The sequence below is a fragment of the Phalacrocorax aristotelis genome, chromosome 5 (assembly GCF_949628215.1).
Source record: "Phalacrocorax aristotelis chromosome 5, bGulAri2.1, whole genome shotgun sequence".
NCBI lineage: Eukaryota > Metazoa > Chordata > Aves > Suliformes > Phalacrocoracidae > Phalacrocorax > Phalacrocorax aristotelis.
Genome location: NC_134280.1, coordinates 23,093,211 through 23,119,687, shown reverse-complemented (window position 1 = coordinate 23,119,687; position 26,477 = coordinate 23,093,211). Strand labels below are relative to the sequence as shown.

The 26,477-nt window shown below is 39.0% G+C and overlaps 1 protein-coding gene across 1 annotated transcript in view; it reads right to left on the bottom strand.

Moving 5' to 3' along the window:
- The window catches only part of MYO3B (myosin IIIB), a 227,026-nt gene that overhangs the window by 116,424 nt on the left and 84,125 nt on the right, over positions 1-26,477 (bottom strand). The window contains exons 11-12 of the mRNA XM_075092498.1: positions 26,259-26,324; positions 10,456-10,611 (exon numbers count right to left, since the gene is read on the bottom strand). Of these exons, the coding sequence (XP_074948599.1) occupies positions 10,456-10,611; positions 26,259-26,324 (222 nt within the window). The remainder of the gene's footprint in view (positions 1-10,455; positions 10,612-26,258; positions 26,325-26,477) is intronic.

Sequence of the window (26,477 nt, the reverse complement as noted above, 5' to 3'; positions counted from 1 at the left end):
TGATGATGTATATATGAAGAAATAAAAGAAGGAGAACACAAATAAGACACTGTGAAAGAAAAATTGTTACAGTGGGTACTATTTCCAGTGGGCAGCAGGGAGGTTGTGTGAATTGGTTCAAAGTTCCATTCAATTAAATTTTCCACTTTCAGATCTTTGATTAGGTGGTGGCTTGTGGGTTCTTTTTGGCTTTTCTTCTTTATGCAGTCACTATATCCAAGAACATTACACTGACAAGCCAGATCCTCAAAGAAGTAGGAATGCATGTAAGTGGCCTGGTGTACTCCTACTGTTTTTGCTAACTGTTGTTTCTGTTTCAAACCAGAATTCAACCTCTTACTTCACTGCAGAGAAAAATCCTGTTGTAAATAATGTAAATATTTTAGAGATGGGAGCACCCCTCCATCTACAAATGAAGCAAATATTTTAACAGTTGCTTTATTTCATGGGGATGTAGTTAACAAAGCAATGGCTGACATTATAGCTAACAAAACTCATCTGTGAAGCTTCTTCTTCCTGTAGCAAACTATCATAGACACAATATTAAATTGCAACAAGCTGCAAGTATGAATGTATCTACCAGAGGTGCAGGGAGGAGGAGGAAGAGGGCACATTCAACCCTGAGCATCTCCAATTGGAGAATGGCTTTGTAAACTTACCTGTTATCTGACTGTGTATTAAACTCCTGCTGTTTGTTCTCCTTAAGTGATAAACTAATCAATTTATTTTATTGGAAAGGTTTTTGAAATGCTATATAAATAAATAACGAAACTGGTCTTAGTCAAGTATCAGTAAAACATATATACCTTTGTACATGTGTTTTCTTGTGCTTAAGTCATTTTCCTAAGTACATGATTAGGAAGAGGATATTAGGAGCATAACATCACATTAGCTTCAAATCTCCTGCTGGCCTTATCAGTTTTCTACTGACCCCATGTCCTGCAGATACACTGACAGAGGGGGAAGGAAGAATACAGACAGTAACCTTTAATTATTTCCACAATTTACATCAGAAATACAATCTGTTTTTGAATTTTTTTTTAATTCTTAAAAATCAAAGGAAACACTCTTAATTGGGGAAATAATTGTTTTATTTTTTGCATAAAAAGTAGAATTATCAACCATTTTTTCAATACCCTTCCTTTCTGATGATATATAAAATGTACGCATTCTAAGCAAAAGGAAAATCAAAGGTGTTAGGTCATTTGCCTTAAGGTTCCAGCAATGTTCTGAATCATACCCTGGAGGATGTTGTCTCTTCACTGACAAAAGAAGTGGTGTAAAGGGCCAGTCACTCAAGGTACCTAACCATATGTCATGGTTTTAGCTGGGATAGAGTTAATTTTCTTCACTCTAGCTGGTATAGTGCTGTGTTTTGAACTTAGCATGGAAAAAAAAATGTTGAGATAACACACAGATGTTTTGGGCTGTTGCTGGGTAGCGCTTGTACTAGTCAAGGACATTTCTAGCTTCCCACGCTCTGCCGGGTGCACAAGAAGCTGGGAGGGGACGGGGCACATCTAAGAGAGCGGATTCAAGCTGGCCAAAGGGATATTCCATATCATGTAACGTCATGCCCAGTATGTTACCTGGGAGGGGCTGGCCGGGGGAAGGTGGAAGCAATCGCGGCTCGGGGACGGGCAGCGTCGGTTGGCGGATGGTGAGCGGTTGTATCGTTTGTGTTTCTGTGATTTTTTTCCTTTTTTTTTTCTTTCCCTTCCTTTTCCATTTTATTATATTAACATTATTGTCATTATTATCATAATCATTATTATTATTATTATAGTGTAATTATTAAACTGTGCTTATCTTAACCCAGAAGTTCTTTTGCTCGTCCAATTCTCTTCCCCATCCCACAGGGGTGGGGGGGGGGAGTGAGCGAGCGGCTGCGTGGTGTTCAGTTGCCAGCTGAGGCTGAACCACGACACCATATCAAACCTGAAGAACATCATTAGATTTATTCCAGAACCCTAGTGATGAGCACTGCCTGTTGAAAAAGGTTCTATCCTCCCAGGCACTTTCCCTTTGCCTTTTTATCAGGCAGAAATAGATTGAAGGGACCAAGTTTTCTTGAATTTTGGTGGAGGAGCAAAAGGCGAGAAGCATTTCTCCCTCGGAAGAACAATTTCATGGAGAGGGTGGGAAGCATTCATTTGTTCTACTTGTGGGGAAGGGATAGTTTGAAGGAAAATAACATCTTTTTGTATTAGACACCAGCCATAGTAATAGAAGTGTATTGTAAATAGCTATATGCTCATATGACCCTGCTATCAAGCTGATGATGGGGAAGGAAAAGCTAGATGGACCACATAGACTTCTAGATTGAAAAGTCATCTTGGTGGCAGGGCGAAACTGAGAAGGAAAGAATCATAGACCAAGAATTTTTCTGTTCATTGGGAATCTTCCTCTCTAATCTCTCTCCTCTGCACTCCTAACATTCTTTTATTAATGCCTTTACTTTGGCCTCTTGGCGTAGCTAAGTATTTACATTTACTGTTTTTTTTTTTTAAGGACTCTCATAGGAAAAACTGTTTCTGTACTTGTTCTTCTTTATATTATTGCCAATTTTAAAATGAATTGCACCCAAATTGAGATTTGCAAGAAAAATACTCAACACAATGAGTAAGAAAAAAAGGTGTAGAGTGTGCTACTGCCAAACACTACATTGCAAAGAGTGAATTTTGCCCCTGTACGTCAAGTTTCAGCCTGGAGTAATTTGTTGAAGCAAGGTTGTAATAGAAACACTGTCACAGCCTTAATTACAATAAAATGCTGCAGCTATAATGAAAATCTGTGCAACCTCCAGTAAAAACACGTACACTATAATCAGACCAAGGATCACTTTTGAGGGCCACAGTAGCTTTGCGATTAAAAAAAAAATTTCATATAGATGAAGGCTAGAAGAATTGTATTAAATTACATTGTGTATAGCATCAGAGGATTATTTCTGTTTCTGTTTCTGTTATTATCTCTGAGTCCAAAGGAAATTACTGGCTGGATACAATCAAGTTCCTTCCAGTTAATTGCTTTCAAAACTAAATGTGAACTGGCAGAGAAGCTAGATAACTGGTTGTAAGAATTACTTCCTTGGATGGACTGCTGTGGTAATCCAGCTGGCTAATAAGTAGGGGGAAGTTGCCAAGACATCATAGTCTCATCCTAGTATCTGACAAGGCAGTGTGAACATACCTGCCCTTCTTAAACTATTAGATGCTTAGATTTCTTTTTGCTTTTTTTTCCTTTGTTCTTTTTCCCCCCCCCCCCAGGCTTCTTCAAGTGTGATTCTTCCTGATGTACAGGTTTGCATTTTATCTTTTAAAACACAAGATTTCATAACTGTCTGTTTCCCATTACAAAAACAACTTCTAAATGGTGACCAGCAGTAGCACACTGACCCAGTGTGACCCAAACCACTAAACTCTGAACTCTTTACCATCTACAGTAAACCTTATCCATGCAAACACTGAAGATTTTTCATTCTTTTAAAAACTGAACCTGGAGGTCGGTAGAAGACCTTTTCTGGTTGATTCCTATGAAGATGTCTACTTATAGACAAGAACATAAGCTACCTAGTCTGTAGGAAAACATCCACGAGAACAATGAGCCACGTCTGGGACTGGCCTCTTCAAAACTGCTGGTAACTGGAAAACTGCTTCTTTGCACCGTATAACCAAAACTATTTGATACTTGATCAACATTAACTCTCAGTCCTGGTTTTGGCTAGGATAGAGTTCATTTTCTTTGTAGTAGCTAGTATGGGGCTATGTCATTTTAAAATGACATTTTAAAAAATTATTTGTAGACCTTGAGATACTGCCTAGCTTAAAGGACTTTGGAAGTTTTGAATTGTTTTTCAACTGTTTCAACACTGAACTGGCTGCCAGCTTTGCCAGGTTTAGATTAAGTCCTGACAAGGACAAAAAAATGGGGATCATATTTGATGTTTATAAATAAACTCCAGAGAACATGCCCACTTTTTGCAGTATGTTTTGCCAATGTAGACAGCACAAGGAGTCATTTAACAATGTAGGAATACTAGGAAACAGACTAAATCCCTTCTGACTTCTTCCTTCAGCAGGCTGGCAATCAGCCTGGATGTTGGAATCTCTTGTACTATGAATCAAAAAAGCACCAGACCACACAAATGAGTTCAAGAGATTGAAAGGTGTATTTGGAAAGTGAGCAGCTCTCTCTTACAAACCCCCTTAATGGATTATCAAACACAAACACTGTTTAACAAAAATGTAATCTACACAAATAGAGCAAATGTTTACTGTTAAATCAGAATTAACAATATACTGTCCTCGTTTCAGCTGGGGTAGAGTTAAATTTCTTCATAGTAGCTAGTATGAGACTATGTTTTGGATTTTTGCTGGAAACAGCAGTGATAATGGGGAGATGTTTTAGTTGTTGCTAAGTAGCACTTACACTGGTCAAGGACTTTTTCAGCTCCCCGTGCTCTGCCGGGTGCACAAGAAGCTGGGAGGGGACACAGCGGGACAGCTGACCCAAACTGACCAATGGGATATTCCATACCATATGGCGTCATGCTCAGTATATAAAGCTGGGGAAGAAGAAGGAAGGGGGGACATTTGGAGCGATGGCGTTTGTCTTCCCAAGTAACCGTTACACGTGATGGAGCCCTGCTTTCCTGGAGGTGGCTGAACACCTGCCTGCCCACGGGAAGTAGTGAATGAATTCCTTGTTTTGCTTTGCTTCTGTGCGCAGCTTTTGCTTTACCTATTAAACTGTCTTTATCTCAAACCATGAGTTGCCTCACTTTTACTCTTCCGATTCTCTCCCCCGTCCCACGAGGGGGTAGTGAGCGAGCAGCTGCATGGTGCTTGGTTGCTGACTGGGGCTAAACCACGACATATCTATGATCTGTAACATGTCTTTGCCTAGAGTCTTCACAGACTCCAGGGCAGAAAGAAAGAGAGAAAAAATGGGTAGAGCTTCAGGCCTTATGCATGTTTCTCTTCATTAACAGGTTTACAGTGACCATAGGTATGGTACGGCTTTATACAACAAGTAGAAGACTAAGATCTTCCCTCAGACAAACTGCTATCTATTTTTTGTAGGAATAATTTATTAAGTAAAGCTGTTAATAGCCATTTCATCAGTGGAGGAACAGAGAAATATTGAGGATAAGTCATGTAACAGAGGTTACACAGTAATTCAGAGAGAGAATGAGGAATAAAACACAAGCCTCTACCAAATTTTTGCATTATAATTCAGAGGGTGCTTAAACATTTTTGGTATTTTACTGATGTGGAATTGCACGAATCTCTATTTTGAAGAACTTGTCCCTGAAATACAACACGATTACTATCAACTCGACTTGTGTACCCTTCTTTACTTAGAGACTACAGAATTAGCCACAAAGTCTATATCAACAGTCAGTTATTATTTCCATACCAAAACCATATTTATAATTCTGCTTATCATCCTGACCAAGGTTTGCATTTCTGTTGTCCACAGCTTACTGTAACTTAGATTCCTACTTTTTTCCAGTACTGCAATTTAATGCTACATGAGGTACAAGTCTTTAGGAATTCATTGCATTTCTTGTTCTCACAATGTTATTATGCATAGGACTCTATTTGAATAACCTGAAAGTATTTCACAGTCCTTGCGTGAGTACAGGATTGGTAAAGTTAAAAAAAAAAAGAAAAAAGAAAAAACCAGATTGGGAGCCTCTGACAGCATCCTCTCTGATTTTAAGAAATGCTTCCTGCCTAGAGGCAGCTATATATTGATGGGAATAAGAGTGCTCTGGATCCCAAGATGAACTACAAATCAGATTCCATGTGTTAAGAAGTAATATATTTTACTTTAGAATAGATGGGAAAGAAAAATTCAGCATTGCTGGAATGCGTATATGTGAAGCAACCTCCTAATGTACTAACCTCTGTTTTTTAAGGATTAAAGAACTTTTATAAAAATAGAACTAGGGGACTATTTAACACCAAATACATTTATTAAAATTAAACTTCATATAACTGCTTCTGTGGCAAAGCTGTTAATGAAGAGTATATTGTTAATTAGCATTTATGCTCTGGTATTGTTAGAAAGCAGACAACACACACACATAGTGAACTGATAGCTTATAAAGGGGATATGGAGAAGAGACAAAGATAATACACAGAGCTCATCCTTATGCAGCTGTGACATTGGACTTTCTTATAAAGTTTTGACCCACAAGAGTGTAAGAAACAGGCAATGCAGGAGTGGAATGCTGATGCTGAAATTTCAGCTTCACTCAAGACTGTGGCAAGACTCAAGGATTTCAGTCCAAAAGATGCCAACAGATGAAAACAGAATCTTCTTCCTCATTACAAGTATGGAAAGAGGGGTATCCTGGCTGCATTTTCTGACACTGAAAACACCTATTTCTATAATAATAGGAGATATTTGCATTTCACTGATTAAAATTATTTAGGGAAAAATAAAGCTGGTGGAAAAGTTTCAATGAGCATCTTCTTTAATAAAAAAAGCAGGAGCAATTGTTAATGTAATTTGATATTTTAGAAGTCATCTTTTACTAGCATAAACTGATTATTAATTTCTAACCTGAAGGAAATAATACAGTGTAAAGCTCTCTAGTAAGTTATCTCAGGGCAAAGTGACATGAATATGTTTGTCAGCAACAAACTGATGATAGCAACAAATGTGGGCGTTAATAGGATCCTTTGAGCTCAGCAAAGACAGTGAAGTGCCCCTTCAGTTCAGAAGTATGAAGAACTGTGCTGAAGTTGAGCCTAGCTATATTGCACACAAAGAAGTTTATAACGGAAGAATGAAAGAAACTGAATTAAGGAGATGTTTCAGTCTGCGGTTCCAGAGGTTGACCCAGATGATATTGTCAAAATGGGACAGCTAGCTTCTTTCTACCCCTCTCCCCCTTATTCCTGGTCATATGAAGCGTTCCCTCCTTTACTTCAGATATATCAGTTGAGGCACCCCTCTGCAATCACTAAGAGAGCAGAAAATTATCTGTGTGTTTCTGCTGGCTTAGTTTTTTTCTCTTACTTTAGAAGTTCTAGCTCAGGAGGTTTTGACAGTCACTGGAGCTGCAATAAAAACAGCATCATGAGCTTGTTCCTTGGAGCTGTGGGAAAACGACAGAAAGAAGCCAGTTCTCGCCTTTTCAGTAGCAGTGAACTGCTAGATCAGCTTTCTACATCTCTCCATCATACCCTCTAAAACTTTCTAGTCTGAAGGGTTGCTCTCAGGCACAATGACCTTAAGTGATGTCCCAAAATAGGCAAAATTGGCATGGCTCAATTGGAAAGAGAATCCTATTAAAAAAAACACAGGTGCTGAGTCAGCAAAGAATCAGAAGATGCAAATGTAAAGCACTGATGCTGGTAGGCTTTCAAATGAGACAAAACCCAGATACCTCCTGATCAGCTGTCATCACCAGTGACTCCCTGGGTTCCCTCACAGTAGAAGTGATGTTAACACTAGCATCCTAATGATTTTCCAGTTTCTGGAAAATTTCAGGCTCTGCTCTGAGGACATTTTCTTTTACTTATCTTTTAAACGATTGATCTGTAGTGTTGCTGTACTCCTAAAAAAGGCATTCTACTTTTCTTTATCTCTGAACACGAGGGAATTAATGCACGTTGCACTGTACCTGTCATGGGCACATCAATAAACAGAAGAAGGATGCACATATCTCCAATGGTATAATAGAAAGGTTTTACTCAGCATGGGTTTTAATTGGCCTGGGTTTTAATTTACTCTGAAGTGGTGACTATACATTCAGATGACTTCTACAGATCACCACAAATGAATGCCAGTAAATGTTTTTACAGTACCATCTGGTCATGTGTTCTTCCGCATGTCAGATTCTGTATTGAAAATTATTTTATAAATGCATTACAGAGTTTTTAAAGGCTTTTAATTGGTACCAATTTTCCTAGGGGGTACTATCTCCCTATTACAGAGCCAAGCTCTTTACTATTATGAGACTATGTCTATCCTCTGGGGAAAATTATAACTAGATGCTCCTGGTGGTTGGTTCTCTTGTAATAATCTTATGTTTGTACTCCAGTATTAAGTGTCTGGCCCACAGACTTGATACTTTGCAGGGATATGGGGATATGTTTTTGCAATCTCATTAAAGTTTGTACCAATTTGATCAAGTTTCAAGTCTTTGGAAAATCAGCACTTTATAATTCTGAACAATATATTGTAGATTTCAATGGTAAATGATCACTAAATTTTTGTCCTCACTGAGCATGCTCTCAGCCCTGATCAAAGAGGGCTGGTGCTTCAAAGAACAAGGATACTATAGTATAATGCTACAACAATCAGAAAGACATTCTTTAACAGCAGTTAGGCCCATTGGCTTCAAAGTGAAGGTAAAGATGGCTATTTCTCCAGCAGCCTCATCATGTGTCCCCTCTTATCATTCACAGGCAGAGGAAGAAGCCATCAAATTCAGAGGCATGGCTAAAAGCAAACCAAGAGACCAGGAAAGAACAAGGTGGGTGCAAAGTGTCTTCTAAGAGTAGAGCTTTAAGAGTAGAAGAGAAACTATAACAGACCTGGGAAAGGCAAATTCAGTGATGAGAAAGAACAAGAGAGCTGTGAACTACATCATCAGGTGAGGAGGAACACCAAGAACAGAGAAATGGTTAGAAAAATAGAAGCACTTGCTGACGAAGGTGGAGATTAGAAACAGAAGCTATTGGAGTGGTAGAGGAAGAAGACACAAGAAGCTGACTCTAACAGAGAACAAAGCCTCAAGCACAAACAGAATGAACAATGAATGGAGACTGATGGGAAAGATGGGTCAGATAACGACCTGGGACAGGGAACCTGGGATGAGTTGGCCAAGTAAATTTGGGGGCATCAGGGACAATAATAGAACTTAGACTGGTAGGGAGGATAAGATTAGGACTAAACCTACAGCAATAGAGCCCCCTTCACTACTGCAATCTGCAGGTGCTACTGCACTCAAGTTGCAAACAAAATATTTAAGATGGGTTAGGTGGTGACAGGATGGACAAGGAGTTAAACTCCCTTAGGTGAGTACTGATTCATACCAGGGGTGCTGGGAAGCAAAATCCTTCCTACACTCCAGCCATGCAGAAGCTTGTCTGTCACAACACTCCCAGTTAATATTTGGAAAGGCTTCAGGAGAGGAATGCTGTCTTGGTCTTGATTCCTTCTCACTCCACATTATGGATATAGATCCAGAAGAATGTATTGGAATACCATGAGGTATCCATTTCAGAGCCCCTCTTGGCATAAGGATTGTTTCACTTCATCTGTATCTTCCATTTGGTCAACAGCTGGGAAAACTGATAACTTTTGGGCCAGCCAACCCACAGCTATAGGCAATCTGATCTTCGAGCTGTTACATGGGGAAGGTCTGCTTAGGAAGCTAGATAAAGCAGAAACATCTACTGTAACACTGGCATAGCTCCCTCACCCACAGTAAACAGTTCTTGGTATATTTCTCCACAAAAGAAAAAAAAACCAAACAAACCCTACAGAAGTCAACTTCACCTTGAAGTTGTACTTACACCTATTCCTTTATTTTCACTTGTACATTTTTGTTTGGGCTTTTAGCACTTAAGCTACAGTCTTATGCCATATAGGTATATACATGTTTATGACTTATGAATCATGACATTTAATTTTCTTCATCAACATTAGTAGGTGTTTGTTTATAATAATGGGCCAGAGCTTATCTCACTCTAGACAAATTTCATATCACAGAATGATTGCTGAGCTTGGGAAGGTGTGTTCATTTGCATTTAATTCTCTTGTGGAACAGTGAAATTCTGCCACCCTCTGGACAACAACTAAACTAAGACATATTTGCAGTCAGCCTCAAAAGTAAAAAATTCCACTGCTGCTGACAAACATTCATTGCTTTTTAAGCACATTTTAAAATTAATTACTAAACTGAATGAAAAACAGCACTTACTACTAAGCTACAGACAAAACAATTAAGTACTGAATAGCCTTCTTACTAGCAGTATCTAATCAAACAGCAAACTTTAAAGGGTCCTGTTCTTAATCTTTTCTAGTAGTCACTTCATTGTTCACAGTTGTATTTTTAAAGATCTGCTACCAAAAGATGATATAGTTTTTCATCACGCTGATATGTATTTCCACAAACCATAATATTCTGGAATTACTAGCATCTCTGTGGCTGAGCCAAAAGTTAATACATACAGAACAGAGTTCAGTGGGAGAAAGAAGGCTAAGGAGAAGGTTGCATTTATGGCTGATCAAATAAGCTTTAAAAAGTATAAATGGGAAAATGTCTTTTGCATTCACATGGCATGCAGCACTTATTACTAATAATACTGCTAATCAATGCATTAATATGATTAATTTCACACAGTAAATGTCTGTGCATTCTAAGTTCCAACTTGTGCTTCCAGACTTAGTGTGGGGAAGGAGGGCTGCAGCGTACATGTTGTACAGTACCTTGTTTTGGCTATGGAGCCTAGCTGCTGCTGTTCTTGGATGAGCTCAGCCAGCTGTTTTTGCAGAGACATATCTTTACCATGTACTTGTTTAATAAATGGATGCTCCAAAAGATGGGTGACTGAAGGACGCTTTTCAAAATCCTTGATAAGACACCTGTGACAGAGAAATATTGGTCTCAGGCAATGATGTTATTTCATTACAGCATGATTTGAGTCAGCTTACTGTGTGGCTGACTAGTAATTTCTTTTCCACAAATTTGAGTTCCTTAGCATGCAACAAGACCCTTCCCTACACTGGAATATATCTGGCATAAAATACATAACTAAGTGAAGTCACCCTACAAGTACACTGGTATAAAGCCTATGCATTTGAGTTTATTTAACCTCTCTTTTTAACTGTAACTAGCTTACTGTGAAAAAATGGCACTGTATTTTTTAAGTGCTGTACAGTTAATATACATTAAACATAATAAAAACATAATAACATAACATAACATAATTTGACATAGAGCTTTGTTTTGTTTTCAGAATGAATGTTTCAGGTAGATATTCTACATTGCAATAAGTGTTCGCATAGGAATCATAGAAAATTTTGCAAACCTACATAATTCAGACTGGAAGAGAAACAAATGAGTCAGAATTAAGCGCTAGGGTACTAAATTTCTGTCTGTGATAGGAAGAGGTGATCTAGTAATGAGTAGAGAGATACATCCTATTAAATTAGCATAAAATACAGTATCATGCTTATTTATATAATAGAGATTTAAAATTGAGGAAGCCATCATTAAAGTTTACTTCTTTTCTCTACAATAAAGCTGAAATAATACAGTCAAAACAGAAGAATGATCTAACAGTATTAGACTGCTTTAAAGCACCCTCTAATTCTTTATATTATTCTGTTTATCTTGCTTAAATAATAATATTGACATTATTTGAGAATGAGAAAAAGAAATGCTGCCATTCAGTATACATCTCCTTTCTAGCACCTATCATTTCAGTGAACTATAGCCCAAGTTTATTTGATGAGATGCATTCTTATTATATACTTCACAATTACATCTACTTACATATTAAGTGATACACCTAAAGTACTTCCTTAGCAGGGCCAAACATCACAAATAAAGATTACCGTTTTAGCCAAACGTTCAATTAAACTTTACTATCTTTTAGAATAATTTATATTCTAGCAGTATCAATAACAATTTACAAAATTTAAACTGCATCTAAAAGAAAAAATCATACACATTAATTGATTTCAAATACTACCAAACACATTAGCAAATTATTAAAGTTTAGCCTCACCTCAAATACTTCAGTGAAGCCTAAAGTCTGGTCTTAAAATGATCCTGAAATATCTTTGAACATAACTTTAATACTTCAGGTTCCTGAAAACCATTTTCCCAACCTCTTCTTGGTATGTCTAGTCCAGAAAAGACAATCTGTAAAATGCGCTATCAGTTTTATAACTATTTTGGTAAATTTTGCTACAGGCTAGAACTCTAGCCTCCTGATAGAAAGACTAAAGTAACAGAACCTGCTTTATCCCCATCCATCTGAGCGCAAAGTTATAAATACCAGTTCTCCTCCCCACCATGAATAGATCCATCATCAGCCTTCAACGGGTTCTGACAAACACCTCCCCCACCCCCCATTTTTCCTCTTGTCATCCATGGTTTTTAAAAGTCAATACACCACACAGACAATACGGTCCATGCCAATCCTGGTTAAATTTATATGTTTCCTGAGAAAAAGAAAAAAGCATTTGAAAAGAAAGATACCATTAATCAGGAAGGCAGAGGTAAAAAGCAAAAACAACAACAAACTACACAGCATATAAATTCACAGATTGATGGCAAGTATCTGAGGTGAAAATTTCAGTCTGAAAAGCTCATGCACTCATGATTCTTACCATTCTAACAATAATTACAAATTTAAAGTATTTATGCTATATTGTTAATATATAAATTTTCTTGTTAAATTTGATTACATCAGGAATTTTTCAGTAACATAACTGAATACAAGTGAAGCTATTTCATAGAATAGTTTGGGTTGGAAGGGACCTTTAGAGGTCATCTAGTCCAACCCCCCTGCAGTGAGCAGGGACACCTTCAACTAGATCAGGTTGCTCAGAGTCCTGTCCAGCCTAACCCTGAATGTTCCTAGGGATGGGGCATCTACCACCTCTCTGGGCAACCTGTTCCAGTGTTTCACCACCCTCATCGTAAAAATTTCTTCCTCGTATCTCATCTGAATCTACCCTCTTTTGGTTTAAAACCATCACCCCTTGCCCTATTGCAACAGACCCTAATATCATGACAGTTGCTTTTCAGATAATATCATTAGAGTTTAAATGGATTATCTTCAAGAAATTACACAGTTGCAGACACAATATCTTGTGTTTACCAAAAGTGTGAAGAACATACAAATCTTTTACCTGGGATATGTAGTTATTAATATGAATTCTACTCTGAGCTCTGGAACAATGCACCTCCAAAGACACTCTATGGACAAGATCCAGAAGCTGCAAGAAAAAGTTTTCATACAGGTGTGCCCTAGGTGAAACATTCAAATGTCCAGGATACTGCATTCATTAAGGAAGCCTAACAAGAAGAGATGGAAGGAAAACATTTTAGGGGGAAAAAAAGTTCTTAGCTTCTCTATTTTGTGCCTGAAATGTTAGCTGTTTAGGCCTTGCAGGTGTTTAATGAGCATAGGTGAATTCCGTCAGGGAGGTGGTGCTGAGGACTACTTTAGGATTATCTCTGCGTCTGTTGCACACTCCTGCCAATCCCCCACTGACTATTCACTTTGCATGCATGCCTTTATTCTCTGGTAGTAGGGTATTTTTCCCACTTGTGGTCACGTAGGATTTCACTTGAAACACAAGTAAAACTTCATTAATTCATAAGATGACCAAGCTAATGATACAAGACATCCACATGATTCTGAGATCAGTCTCTGTGCCAAGCTCAGACAGAGCACACCCACTATTGTGCCAAGTTTGTGCCTCTATTAGAAGAACAGAGCCCTTTCAGATGGTTAATGAGATACCACAAGAAAGCAGAGTGCTAGTAACTAACAGCCATGCAAGGGTGAGGAGCAGCTGCTTAAATTCACATCTGTAACTTCTTGTGTGAGTACTTCTACTCAAGTTCAGGGAAGAGACTGACAGAAGAATGTACATTTTCAGCGGAGTTGGTTTAATTCATCAAGTTAAATGACAAGTTCCTAGTACATTAGAAACACATCAGCAGAAAGACCAGGCAGGCCATAGGGAGTTGAAGTGTGTATGGCATATACACTCTCCTTTTGCCCCAAAACAGCGGAATTGTTGTCAAAGTCCCTTCTAGAAATTACTCCTTATGTTTCAAGTGCCAGTAACCACCTTGCAGCTTAATCACAGTAGGTACTGTGGGCTCAGTGTGTACTAATATATTCAGTGCCAATCTGCTGTATCACCAGGCCTGCTGCGATGGAGCGCAGGGTGGAGAGATGTCATGTGACACTGAAAAGACAGTCCTTATGCTTCTCCTTTTGGTGCATATTCCTTTGTCCTAATTCCTCTCTATGTAGACAAGACCTACTAATATTCTGAGGTATATTTACACGATCTGCGTCTACACACTGTCATTTCAACTGTGTTGCTTTTAATGCCACAGTGAATGCGTGCTGCTGCTGTGAGTCAATGTTACCTGTAAAATAACAATTCTTGGGCCACCACCTATGTGCTAGTGAAAAATGATGTCCCAGACCACCAGTGTCACTGCAGGTGTTCAGTAAGGTATCATTTCCTACACTGGAAGCAGTATTGACACTACAGTTCTCTTCAGAAAAAAGTAATTTAATATAGAATATCAGCTCTCATGCCGCTAAAGCCTACACGAAGGTGAGCATTATCACAGTGTATTCTACTGACCTGCACCCTGAAATAGAACTATAATGTGTGAAAAAGTTAATCATATGGATGCCTGAGTTCAAAGTTGTCAGTATATATTCAGTTAGGAGATGTATTCCATTTAAAGGCCAGAAAAAAAGAAATCAAGAAGTAATACACAGAAATCCAGCAATATTAATATTTGAAAGAGGAAGAGTACAGTAACAAAACAGCTTTTATAATGTCACTTATGAGAAAATATTCTTATTCAATGCAGCCAACAGAAACCAATGTGTGCGTTGTGCAAGGAAAAAACAATATTAAGAAGTCATATCACTGAAAGATTTGCTTCTGAAGAAAGGAGAAAACTAAAGTATCTTCAGGTGCTTATCTGAGCATTCATTTAAGACCAATTTGGACAGTTAACTTAAGCACTGTCAAACATCAACCATGTTGCAATTACATATAAAACCAACAAATGTGCTGCACCTGCAAATTAAACCAATTCATTTGGCACGTGGAAATTATTTTAAAAAAACGCAAAAACAAAAAACCCTAGCACAAAAAAACCCTGGTGAGACTCCCTTGCAAATTGAGCAAATTGACTAGCAAATCTACTACAAGATGGGTTTCATATAAGGTATGATGAAATAATGATCACATTTGGACCACCATTTTTTGGATCTAAAATAATGGGAAGGATAAGTAAGTAGAGATGGAAAAGGAAAAAACATTGTACATGTTTGCCTTGATGAAAGTCAATCCATTACCTAATTTGAAATTCTAGTATCTTCCATCATGCTTTCTTAGCTGAAAACTAATTCTCAGGATTCATTAGTGTCACTACATTAAACATAGGTTGCAGCCATTTGCTGCAATCTCACAGCCAGGCTCCTGAGCACCATTTCCATTCTGCCACAATTACAGGCAAAGATGAAGCATTTATTAGCAGGGGATAAGAGCAGACTTCTATACACACAGGCCCATCTGAGACGCCCTCTAAAAATTCACTGCCTGCTTGCACTTGCATGATAACATTGTTGGAATTGCTACATCTCAACAATGTAAACTGCCATTTTGCAAGTAGCAAATCAGATGACTGAAAATGAGAGATATTTATCAGCATTCATAAGCTAGCATTTACTAAGGAATAAATGGAAAGAAATAGATTTCATAAGAACGGCAATGGTGGTCTAAGTCTCCTGTGTGTTCAGAAACAGAAAACAATTACTAACATCATTTACTATTGCAGCCAAAGTAAGTAGAGCAGCAGCAGTTATTTTTTTTCAGAAATTCTCTTTCATCAGATCTATTATGATCTCTTTGTCCACAAGTACTTTCTTCAAAAATAAAGAAACCAAGCAGCTCCAACCCTTATAGCTTAGTTACATTATGATTTATCTTCAGTATTTTGTTCTCTTCAATTATTACGTCTTGTGAATTCTACATTTTCTGATGCTTTCTCATGTGCTGGCAGTGGATAATCGGAACTTATATTGTCTCATAAACCAAATATCCAACCAGACATCTAGTCACTGTTTATCATCTACATGCACAGAAGATGCACAGGTTATTATTTGGAAGAAATTATGACGTATAACAGACTCTGTATTAGAGCTGGGGAATCTACACCACAGCTTCTGGGCCAGAGAAGTATAAAGTCTCCGATCTGTTCAACAAATTATTAGATAATGTGCTCGTTGCCACTCCACTGGTCCCTATCTCTCTGCCGCTCAGCCCATCAGTATCCTCTCCCCATCAGCTGCTCCTCATACAGCTCTACACCACTCTCCCTTGCCCTCCAAATACTTCACTGCTTGCACAAGTACCTGCAGACCTAGCAGCGAGGAATCTTTCCAGAACACTCCCATTGGGATAGAAGTGCTTTCCAAGGTCTTGAACAGGAATTCAGGGTACCCTGAGGTGCTGAAATCCTCTTCTCCCAGTCCCAGAAAAAACAGCTACCAGGTTGCCCCCAAAGGTAGAGATGGCTCAGCTGGGGAACTAGAATGGAGATTTCTCAGAGGGAGAGGAGAAAGAGTAAGGTCATATTCTCTTGATCTTCCTCCTAAGCAGGAAGAAGGAGGTCTCTAGGTTCTGAGGTTTTTGGTTTTTCTTCCCTGTACTTTCCCAGCTACTTCTATCAGAACATCATTTCACGGTGGAAGATTAGTGAAATCAAGAGCATGACCCCAACTGGGTTGTCCCTCCTGCTTAGGGAAATGGAGGGACAGACACTGACAAGTGTCTGGTTCATTAGGTCAGAAACCTTCCAGCCAAGAAAGGAAAAATAGAAGTCTCAGATTATTTATAACTGGTTAAAATGCTCTGTTCATCACTCTGACTGTTCATCCTACCTCTGTACCACACATAACCATGGCAGACATTGGTCAGCCACAGGCAGCAGAGAGGTGGAGAAGAAAAGACATTTCATGAATTACATTTATAATAATGATGCAGGGATGTGCCTGCTTCCCTGAAGCCTCCCTGCTTCCCATTCCCAGGCCTGCCCATCCCCCACTGCTGCAGGTCACTCATTTGCAAAATGAACTAAAAAACTGTGACAGCTTTGCCAACAGCATTTCTATTTTCAGTCCTAATTCAACAGGACACGCAGGATACAAACAACCTTATCTTCAGAACTATATATAGTTGCCCCTTTGGAAAAAGCAAATGCTGAGCACTAAGGGTATGTAAATAGGTTAAATAGGTCTCCTGTATTGAACCAACATCACATGATAAATAACAAGGATTTTACTGTTCCTTCTGCTACAATCAGATATCAGGATGAAAGACTGAATTTATGACAAAGTACTCAATCATCACGTGAATAATATAAATTCTGATGGTCAGAACATATTTATACCGTTATTGATCTTCCTTTTGGTAGCAAATGCTGTAAATTACTAATCTTCCCTAACAATGAAACACTCTTAATACTGAAATGTCACCAGCCCCTGTTTTCTTAATAAATCTTCTTTCAATTTAATTTTTATCATCAAGCACCATGTAGTGTAATTTAGAGCACATATCTGAAACCTAACAAAGGTTCACTCACATGGAAATTGTAAAATTAGGTGTAGTAAACAGCTTTACCTCTTCTAAAGCTTAGCTTTCCCAGCCTCCTTTGGGCTGAGTAGAGACAACAATTTATTCTGACTTATATACATGGGTTAGAGAGCGAACAATGGAAACTATGGAGTGGCACTTCTTGCAGCTCTCAGAATGGGTCAGACTTTGCTCACGTTGAAACCCCTAGAATTTTACCAGAGGCAACAGAAATTCAGTCAGAACAAGTCTAGGGAGCGTCTCAAAAACACCAAATATATGTATTTATTGTGTGATGAAACTGGGGGGTTTCTAGCCTTTTACCAGGAATGGGTCTGCTCTATTTCTTTGGCCTATCCTTGAAGACCCAGGAACACAAAGAGCCTTCAGAACCTTTTACAACTGAAGCTTTTTATGTGAAACAGCGTATTTTGCATTTGTACTAAACATTCTCCCTTAGTTATCCATCCCCCTTTGACACCACAACATGCAGCTGATTTAAGGCAGTTGGAGCATAGAGAAGGTAGGAGATAAGGAAAGCATAGTCTAATACTGACAGTTTATTTCTTTTGCATCTTATGTCATAGCTAGAAAGGCAGCTAAGGACAGAGACATTTTTCTCTCCTTTGGTGCTTAGTGCACTTTCCTGTCTCCCAGTAAATAAGGACCGCCACTAAAACAGCAATTGTAGTTCTACTACGCCATAATCACAGAGCAGCTGGGAAGAGTTTCTCACTTATACCATTAAGCCAACTGTCTGATATCCTCTGCTGAGAAACCCCAAATCCACCCACACTATGATGTCTTCATCTGAAGTAATTCACAAATACCCGGGCAGATGAGATCAGGTTAGTTCTACTAGTTGGGAGTCCACAGGCAGTAACAACATTCTTCTCATTACTGCTGCCAGACCTGACCTGTGCCCCCTGGCCCACAAGAGGACAGCAGGTGCACCTGTGCTTCCTGGAGCTTCCCTTAATCTGAAAGTATGCTGGACTGCTTCATTCTCAGCTCTGCTGTTGATAAGTGAGTGACTTTGAGCAAGATGCCCTTCATCTCAGTTTCTTCAGGTGTTAAAAAAGAAATTGAACTCATCTCTATTCCAGTAGTACAGACGACTTAAAAATCTACTGACAGGAATAAGGCATTACTATTCTACTGTTGCTTCATCAGTCCAGTGCAAAAGTACTATTATCAGGCAGAAATGCTGGATTATTATTTGGTTTACATTTTTTGCAACTCCAATTTTTACTGCTTTCCTGTTTCTGTATTTCTGCCTTTCATATCATCGAAAATGCATTCCAGACAAACCTGCATCATCTAGAACACATCCTTTCTTTGAGAACTAGAATAATTTAATGGGAAGAAGTATGTCTACCCCTAAAAACAAACTACTGCAGGATCAGCACAGATATGATATTTCACTTCTTTTCGTTCTTGCCGTTGTCCTTCCTTCCCACCCTGCATCCTAGTATTTGTGTCTACCACTTCTGTCTTACTGTCCTCAGTCTTCTGCCATGCTCAGTCTTTCCTTTTACCAAATACTATGGAGGTGAAAACCATGTAGTAACAGGTGGCAACACCATGTTACATTTCCTTGCAAGCAAAGCAGATAAATGACAAACATTAGCTATTGCAAAAGGCTTCCCTTCCAATAAATGCTAATAACGTTAGAGCTCCAGAAGCATCTAAGCTTCGAACTGAGCTTAAAAGGCATCCCAGTGAAAGAGAAATGGGCAGAGACTACTTCAGAAATTGAAATACTGGCACTTAATGACAACAGGAGCTTGAAGAAGGGAGTAAGGAAACTTTGCCTCATCAGACAATTACTTCACATGCTCTGATACTATAATCTTCTATGCAGCATTCTATTCCTAGAATTGCCAATGCTTTTCAAATAGACTTGTCCCTCCACCATGGATGTGTATCTTTCTCACTACACTATACTTACTACTGTTAGTGTTTACAATTGAGAATAGCAAGCCAATAAACCCACAAACCATGGGAATGAGTGCTTATCACTAATGGCAAGGAACTCAACAGTATACTTTACTGAGTGAAAGATCTTGATGCTATGATATTTGTAAAATCCAGTATGATTCTTTACAGGGTCCAGACTTCAAACCTGCATGAGTTTCTCACCTCTACCTAAAATTGCAGGGTTTTAATACAACTGTTCATTAGAAAGCTGAAGACAACTGTATCCATTATATATGCCCATTCACAGAATCACAGGTTGGAAGGGACCTCAGGGATCATCTAGTCCAACGTTTCTGGGAAGAGCAGAGTCTAAACAAGATGGCCCAGCACCCTGTCCAGACGACTCTTGAAGGTGTCCAACGTGGCCGAGTCAACCACTTCCCTGGGGAGATTATTCCAATGGTTGACTGTCCTCGCTGTGAAAAATTTCCCTCTGGTGTCCAATCGGAATCTCCCCAAGAGAAATTTGTGTCCCTTCCCCCTTGTCCTCTCCATGTGACTCCGTGTAAAAAGGGAGTCTCCATCCTCTGTGTAACTACCCCTTAAGTACTGGTACATGGTGATGAGATCCCCTCTAAGCCTCCTTTTCTCAAGGCTGAACAAACCCAGTTCTCCCCGCCTATCCTCATATGGCAGGCTTCCCAGCCCTCTGGTCATCCTGGTGGCCCTTCCCTGGACCCCTTCCAGCCTGTCCACATCCTTTTCATATAGTGGGGACCAGAACTGCACACAGGACTCCAGGTGTGGCCTGACAAGCGCTGAGTAGAGTGGGATAATGACTTCTTGATCTCTGCTGGCGATGCCCTTTTTGATGCAACCCATCATCCTGTTGGCCTTCTTAGCTGCAGCAGCACACTGTTCGCTCATGTTGAGCTTTCTGTCCACCAGGACCCCCAGGTCCCTTTCCACAGAGCTGCTCTCCAGCCAGGTGGATCCCAGTCTGTGCTGTACTTGGATTATGTTTTCCCAGGTGCATGACCTTACACTTCTCCTTGTTGAACTTCATAAGGTTCTTGCTTGCCACTCCTCCAGCCTATCCAGATCTCTCTGCAGAGCAGCTCTCCCTTCTGGAGTGTCTACTTCCCCACTCAACTTGGTGTCATCTGCAAACTTCATCAGGCTACACTTGACGCCACTATCCAGATCACTTATAAAGATGTTGAATAACATTGGGCTCAATATCGATCCCTGGGGGACTCCACTTGTGACAGGTTGCCAGCTTGAGAAAGAGCTATTTACCACCACCCTTTGGGTGTGGCCTGTCAGCCAGTTCCCCACCCACTGCACAGACCACTTGTCTAGGCCATAACTCATCAATTTCTCCAGGAGGAGACTGTAGGGGACCGTATCAAAGGCCTTGTAGAAGTCCAGGTAAACAATGTCCACTGCCCACCCCATGTCAACCAGGCAAGTCACTTCGTCATAGAAGGCCACCAGGTTTGTCAAGCACGATCTGCCTTTAGTGAAGCCATGTTGGCTTTTCCCAATCACGTGCTTCCATTGACTTGTGATGGCCCCCAGGAGGATTCATTCCATAACTTTCCCAGGGATTGAAGTAAGGCTGATGGGCCTATAGTTACCCAGATCCTCCCTCGAGCCCTTCCTGTAGACAGGGGTAACATTTGCCTTCCTCCAGTCCTCTGGGACATCCCCCGTTCTCCACGACTTCTCAAAGATTATGGAGAGCAGCCTTACAATGATGTCAGCCAGCTCTCTCAACACCCTCGGGTGGATGGCGTCAGGGCCTATTGATTTGTGGCGGTCAAGCTCCCGTAGCAATTCATATACTAACTCTTCCTTCACTGATGGTGGGTTGGTGTTTGGTTCAATTGATAATTTTGTTCCCAAAGCCTGGGACCCAACGATGCTGGTAAAGACAGAGGTGAAGGTGTTGAGGACCTCTGCCTTTTCTGCATCATTGGTGATTAATTCTCCTTTTCTGTTTAACAGTGGGCCTATGTTTTCCTTCTTTTTCTCCTTATGGTTGACATGTCTGAAGAACCCTTTCTTGTTATTTTTTATGTCTACAGCCAGTTTCAATTCAATTTGGGCTTTTGCTTTTCTGACTGCATCTCTGCACTCTCTGGCTATGCCCTTGTAGTTCTCGGCAGATAATTCTCCACTTCTCCATTTCTGGTTTGCTTCCCTTTTGGATTTGAGTAGACCCAGGAGGTCATGGTTGAGCCACGGGGGCCTCTTGCTCTGCTTACTTCCCTTTCCTTTGTAGGGGATAAATTGGCTTTGTGCTTCCAATAGAGAGCTCTTGAAGAAATCCCAGCTCTCACTAGCTCCTTTGTATTCCATGGAAGCTTCCCATTGAATCCCTCCCAACTGAGCCCTGAGTGAACTAAGTTTGCTCTTCTAAAATCAAGAATCCTTGTCTTAGAGCTGACCTTCAGCACACTCAGCAGGATCCCAAAGCCCACAATATTGTGGTCACTGCAGCCAAGGCTATGACTAACCGAGATATTACAAAGCAGGCTTTCTCGGTTTGTGACTAGCAAGTCCAGCAGCGCCTCCTTCCTGGTTGGCACATCTAACATTTGTATTAGGAAGCAGTCCTCTATGCATTCCAGGAACTTGGTGGATGACATGCGAGCTGCTGTATTGTTCTTCCAGCAGATGTCTGGGTAGTTGAAGTCACCCATCAGGACCAGGTTCTGTTGGCCAGAAGCTTGCTTTAGTGCCCCAAATATCGCTTCGTCGGCTTCGTCACTGTGGTTAGGAGGTCGATAGCAGATGCCCACTGTGAGGTCCTGCTTGGATATGACCCCTTTGACTTTAACCCAGAGGCATTCAATAGAGCAGTCGCATTTCAAGTTCATCTGTAGACAGATTCTCAGAGTCTACCTTCGTTGACTAAAATGTGAAAACATACAGATTTGGTAACCTTACACATCACAATTTGTATCTTTCTGACATTTGCAAACCTCTTTGTCTTCTTAGACACTGTGAATTAATGAGTTATGTCAAATGCATGTCATGTTCTTAGTGACAGAAACAGTAAAATGTTCTTTATGTAATATGAATAGAATGTCACCAAACAATTGCTTAGATTGTAAAAAAATGTAATCTGCATTCAGAGGCATTAAATCTAAATGGAGCACTTAAAACCTATATAATCTAGATAATCTGTTAATTGAATAACTCTGAATGTAGACTCATCAATATGAAATGCAGCTTGCGAGGCTGTGTCTGAGTACAAAAACAATAAGTTTATCAAGACTAAAAATTTTTTGTATTGTATTTGCAATGACATTGCTAAAATAAAAGTTACGCTCTTATGATGTGAACATGAATCCTGTAACTTCACATTTTGACTTTAGTACTTCCTGAATTTCTTAATTCTTTAATTCCCTCCAGCTCAGGAATGACTAATTAATTCAAAGAACCATAATAGCTAATCATTGGTTAAATAAATTTAAAAGGAGAATGTCTGTCCCTGGAGATACCATTGCTCATTTTAATTAAAATTACCATTTTGTGATGTAATGTAAATAAAGGTTATTGTATCCTTCTGCTCCAAGAACACATTAACTCTTCTATCTACCCTTAGAGATCAGTCAAGGTTTAAATTTCCAAGAAAATTATTTGCAGCATGTGAGATAATTGTAGTGAATGGGTTTTTAAAATTAATTTTAACATACAGCCTGTATTATTTTATGAACAAATTCTAAAGCAGTGTATGTCTAAAATGGTGGTAGACACAAACTATTATCTTGAGAGAGCAATGTCATCTATGCTGTAGCTATCAAAAAAAAAAAAAGCTTCATAAACATTCACGGACAATGAATAAAGTGAACTCCTGAAAACTGATACCTTATTTCAACATAGAAATAAACACAGGTAGAAGTATACTGTTTTTAGGAGCCAGTCCTCCAACAGCTGATGTGGTTGTTTACATGGCCTTATAGGAATGGTAAGCCCTAATAATATGCAGATAAAAAGAAAAGATAATTAATTCTTTCTCATATTATGAGCAGAGCAGCCAAGTTCTTCATGGACAATTACAGTAGTACAGATAAATAGGCATACACAGAATTTTACTGACCTTTTAAAAGCATATATGCACTGTATCTCAGTAGATACCAAATACAAAATCAGGCTTCTGCCAGAGATGGTTTAGCTGAAATTGTGTCTTGCCTTCATTTTTCTAAAACAAAATATCTAACTAAGATAAGCTATCTCATTGTAAAAATCCTTGTGAGGACAACACATTATGGTCTTCGTCTCAAGTCAAAGTCAACAATACTGGGAATAGAAACATAAATTCACCAAGCTAAGGACTATCTTGACCCTCCCTCCATTCAGATTTTGTAAATAATGCATCCGACTAAAATGCTGCTGCAAAATCGTATCTCTTGGGGCAGCAGGATCATAGCTTAAAATACAGACTTCATTTCTGAAAAATATATGACTACTATTTTAACAGTTTAAAGAGTTACCTACAAAAGTACACTGAAGCTTCCAGCTCAGGCACATTGTAAATCACTACAATACATGAAAGGACACTTATAATAAAAATGCCTCTCGAGACAGTGGCATTTCAAGGGATGAGAATGGGAGTTGAAAAAAGCTACAATGACCACGTTTGGCAATCTTGGCATAAATGAAATTATTGTGTAAACAGAAGTGAAGTCAAAAGTATGCTTAGCCAAAGCTGCATGCTTGTTTTTTTGTCAGTACACAGGTCTGGCCCACAACTTGAACCAGATAAGCTTGTTATGCAAATGACGTTAGCCATCAGGAAGGAGGTAGATAATGAAATTATTCAAAAGCTAACCACTCATCACAGGGGTGACAGAAACATCAGGCAAGGTCCTAACATATGGATAAAAGGCAATATGGAATTTATGCAACCACTGCTTTTAATTTATCATAACTAAGCTGTCACAAGGTGGGCATCAACATGTGCATAACTAACGCATATAAATGAGCCAATTATCAGTAATGGCTAAAAGGTTTGCAGTTGTATGATCCAATTTTTTTTTCTGTAAAATCCACTAATGTAAATCCAAGTCCCCAAAAAATATCTGTTAGCCTCTGCATCGTAACAATTTTACTAACACATGCCCGAGAATGAAGCAATGTCACAGAGAATTCCATTTCAGTGTTCTCTTAAAGGTAGCTATAAAACCAGCATATTTATCACAATTGTTGCATTTCTCCATGTTAAGACACTGCATATGAGCATAGTTTCTTACTTCATTGTGTGTATTACTCTAAAAATGAGAAGCAAGATTTGAGAACCTGCAGATGTTGCTGGTGAGAGGAACTAATTAAGCAAAAGTAATTAAAAATCACTGTGATTAAGAATATACAATTTGAAGATATCAAAAACCCAAAGCACAAGATTAAAAACAAGTATAGCTATAAAATACTAATGTCTGACTTCTTTTATGAACAGTGCATGCTGAACTAACAGACTGAACAAATGTTAAGAAATGCTAAACTTTGTTTTTTGTATTGTTCTCAAGCTTCGCAGGGATTTCTAAAAGTAAGATACCAAGAAAGAAAATCCTGTATAACAACGCTGAAGGTTAACGCATGATGTTTCTGAGAAAGGAATGTAATCTTTACCAGGTGCACTGACTCTCCAAAGCGTAAGTGGAATATAACCCACCAGTGCTAGAGTCTCCCAGAATATAGGCTACAGTCCATAAATACTGTAAAAACAATGTTTTTCTAGAATAGAATGGAATTCATCCACCACCCAGTGACTTTTGTAATTAAACACCGATTCCGCCATAAATCACAATGTACGCTGCTGTGTAAACAAGAACACGCGTTATAGAGAAACAGAACTTGGGCCAACCTGCTCTAGAGGAATGTACTTCTACTACCTACGCTGGAAGAGATTCTGATATAATTACTACAGTAATGATAGTAACGGCCTTCTTCTGTAGGCCAACCATTAAAGTGTACCCCACCTTCCTGCCTGATTAAATATCAGGATAGTAAATAGACTCTTTTTCATGGATTATTAATAAAATCTGCATTAGTCATTCTGTTTTAACTTCTCCTAAAATGGGAAGACATCACTACACAACTGACAGGTAGGGATATTGTACTCCTCCACGAGTAACTAGCTACGTTAAGGAACAGAAGAGGTTCAAAATGCAGATGTGCATATTTTCAAACCTATCTTGTAAAGTCAAGACTGAGGAGCGGTGTTCAAAGTATTTGGTTATTTGAACAGTGTAAACTTCCGAAGGGTTTGATAATACTATTCCCCATGTTACACAGTTTAGGCCACAACGAAATCCTGAAGAACCCTAAAAATCACTCATAAAACTTGCTCTTAGATTTTTCAATGTAATGCTAGCAACTACCAAATTGTGATTTCTTAGTTTCACTGTAAAAAGAAACAAGTAAAGCAAAAGCGTATTTTAGTTCAGTGACAGCTGCATCCAGAAAGTTGGTACCATCTAGGTAATATATTGCCCTCTTGGTACTACTGGTGCTCAGTTACATGTATTGGGTATACAACCTACTGAATATTAGTAAAGTGAAAAAAGGCAACTATTTTCTTTCTTGTCTTTCAAATTCTTATATTAAATTGACCAGAAGTCATTTTCACTAACCCCCTTTTTCTCCTTGACACAGAATTTCACTGCAAAACCATCAAGAAAATCAGGTGTATTTATAAACCTGTCCCAGGTCCGTCAAAGTGAAGAAGCAAACCAACTAAGGAGTCCACAGCTGTGAAGCAAATTACATGAGAAGATCAAACTGTGCTGGATGGCTTTCAAAAAGTGAAGCATGGTCTAGAGTCTATAAAAAGAAAACTGAAGTTAAAATCCTGCAAAAGCAACAACTCCATAAAACAAACTCTGTTTTCAGATGAACACACGTAGGCCTTGCTGAATAAGCTGTTTTTAAAGGAAAATAAAACTCACTGTGAAATGAAATGGTTGAATCCTCTGCACCATTTTTCAGGATGTAGCAAAGTAGGAGGAGGATTTCTGAAAAAATACAAAGTTTGGGGGTTTAAAATGTTAATGTTTACTGGAATTATCTCACAGATAGTCAACAGAGATGATACTGGTTCCACTAGGGAGAAAATGATAATCGAGAAAGTAATGCTCGTATTGTCTATGTGTCCCCTTCAGATGCCT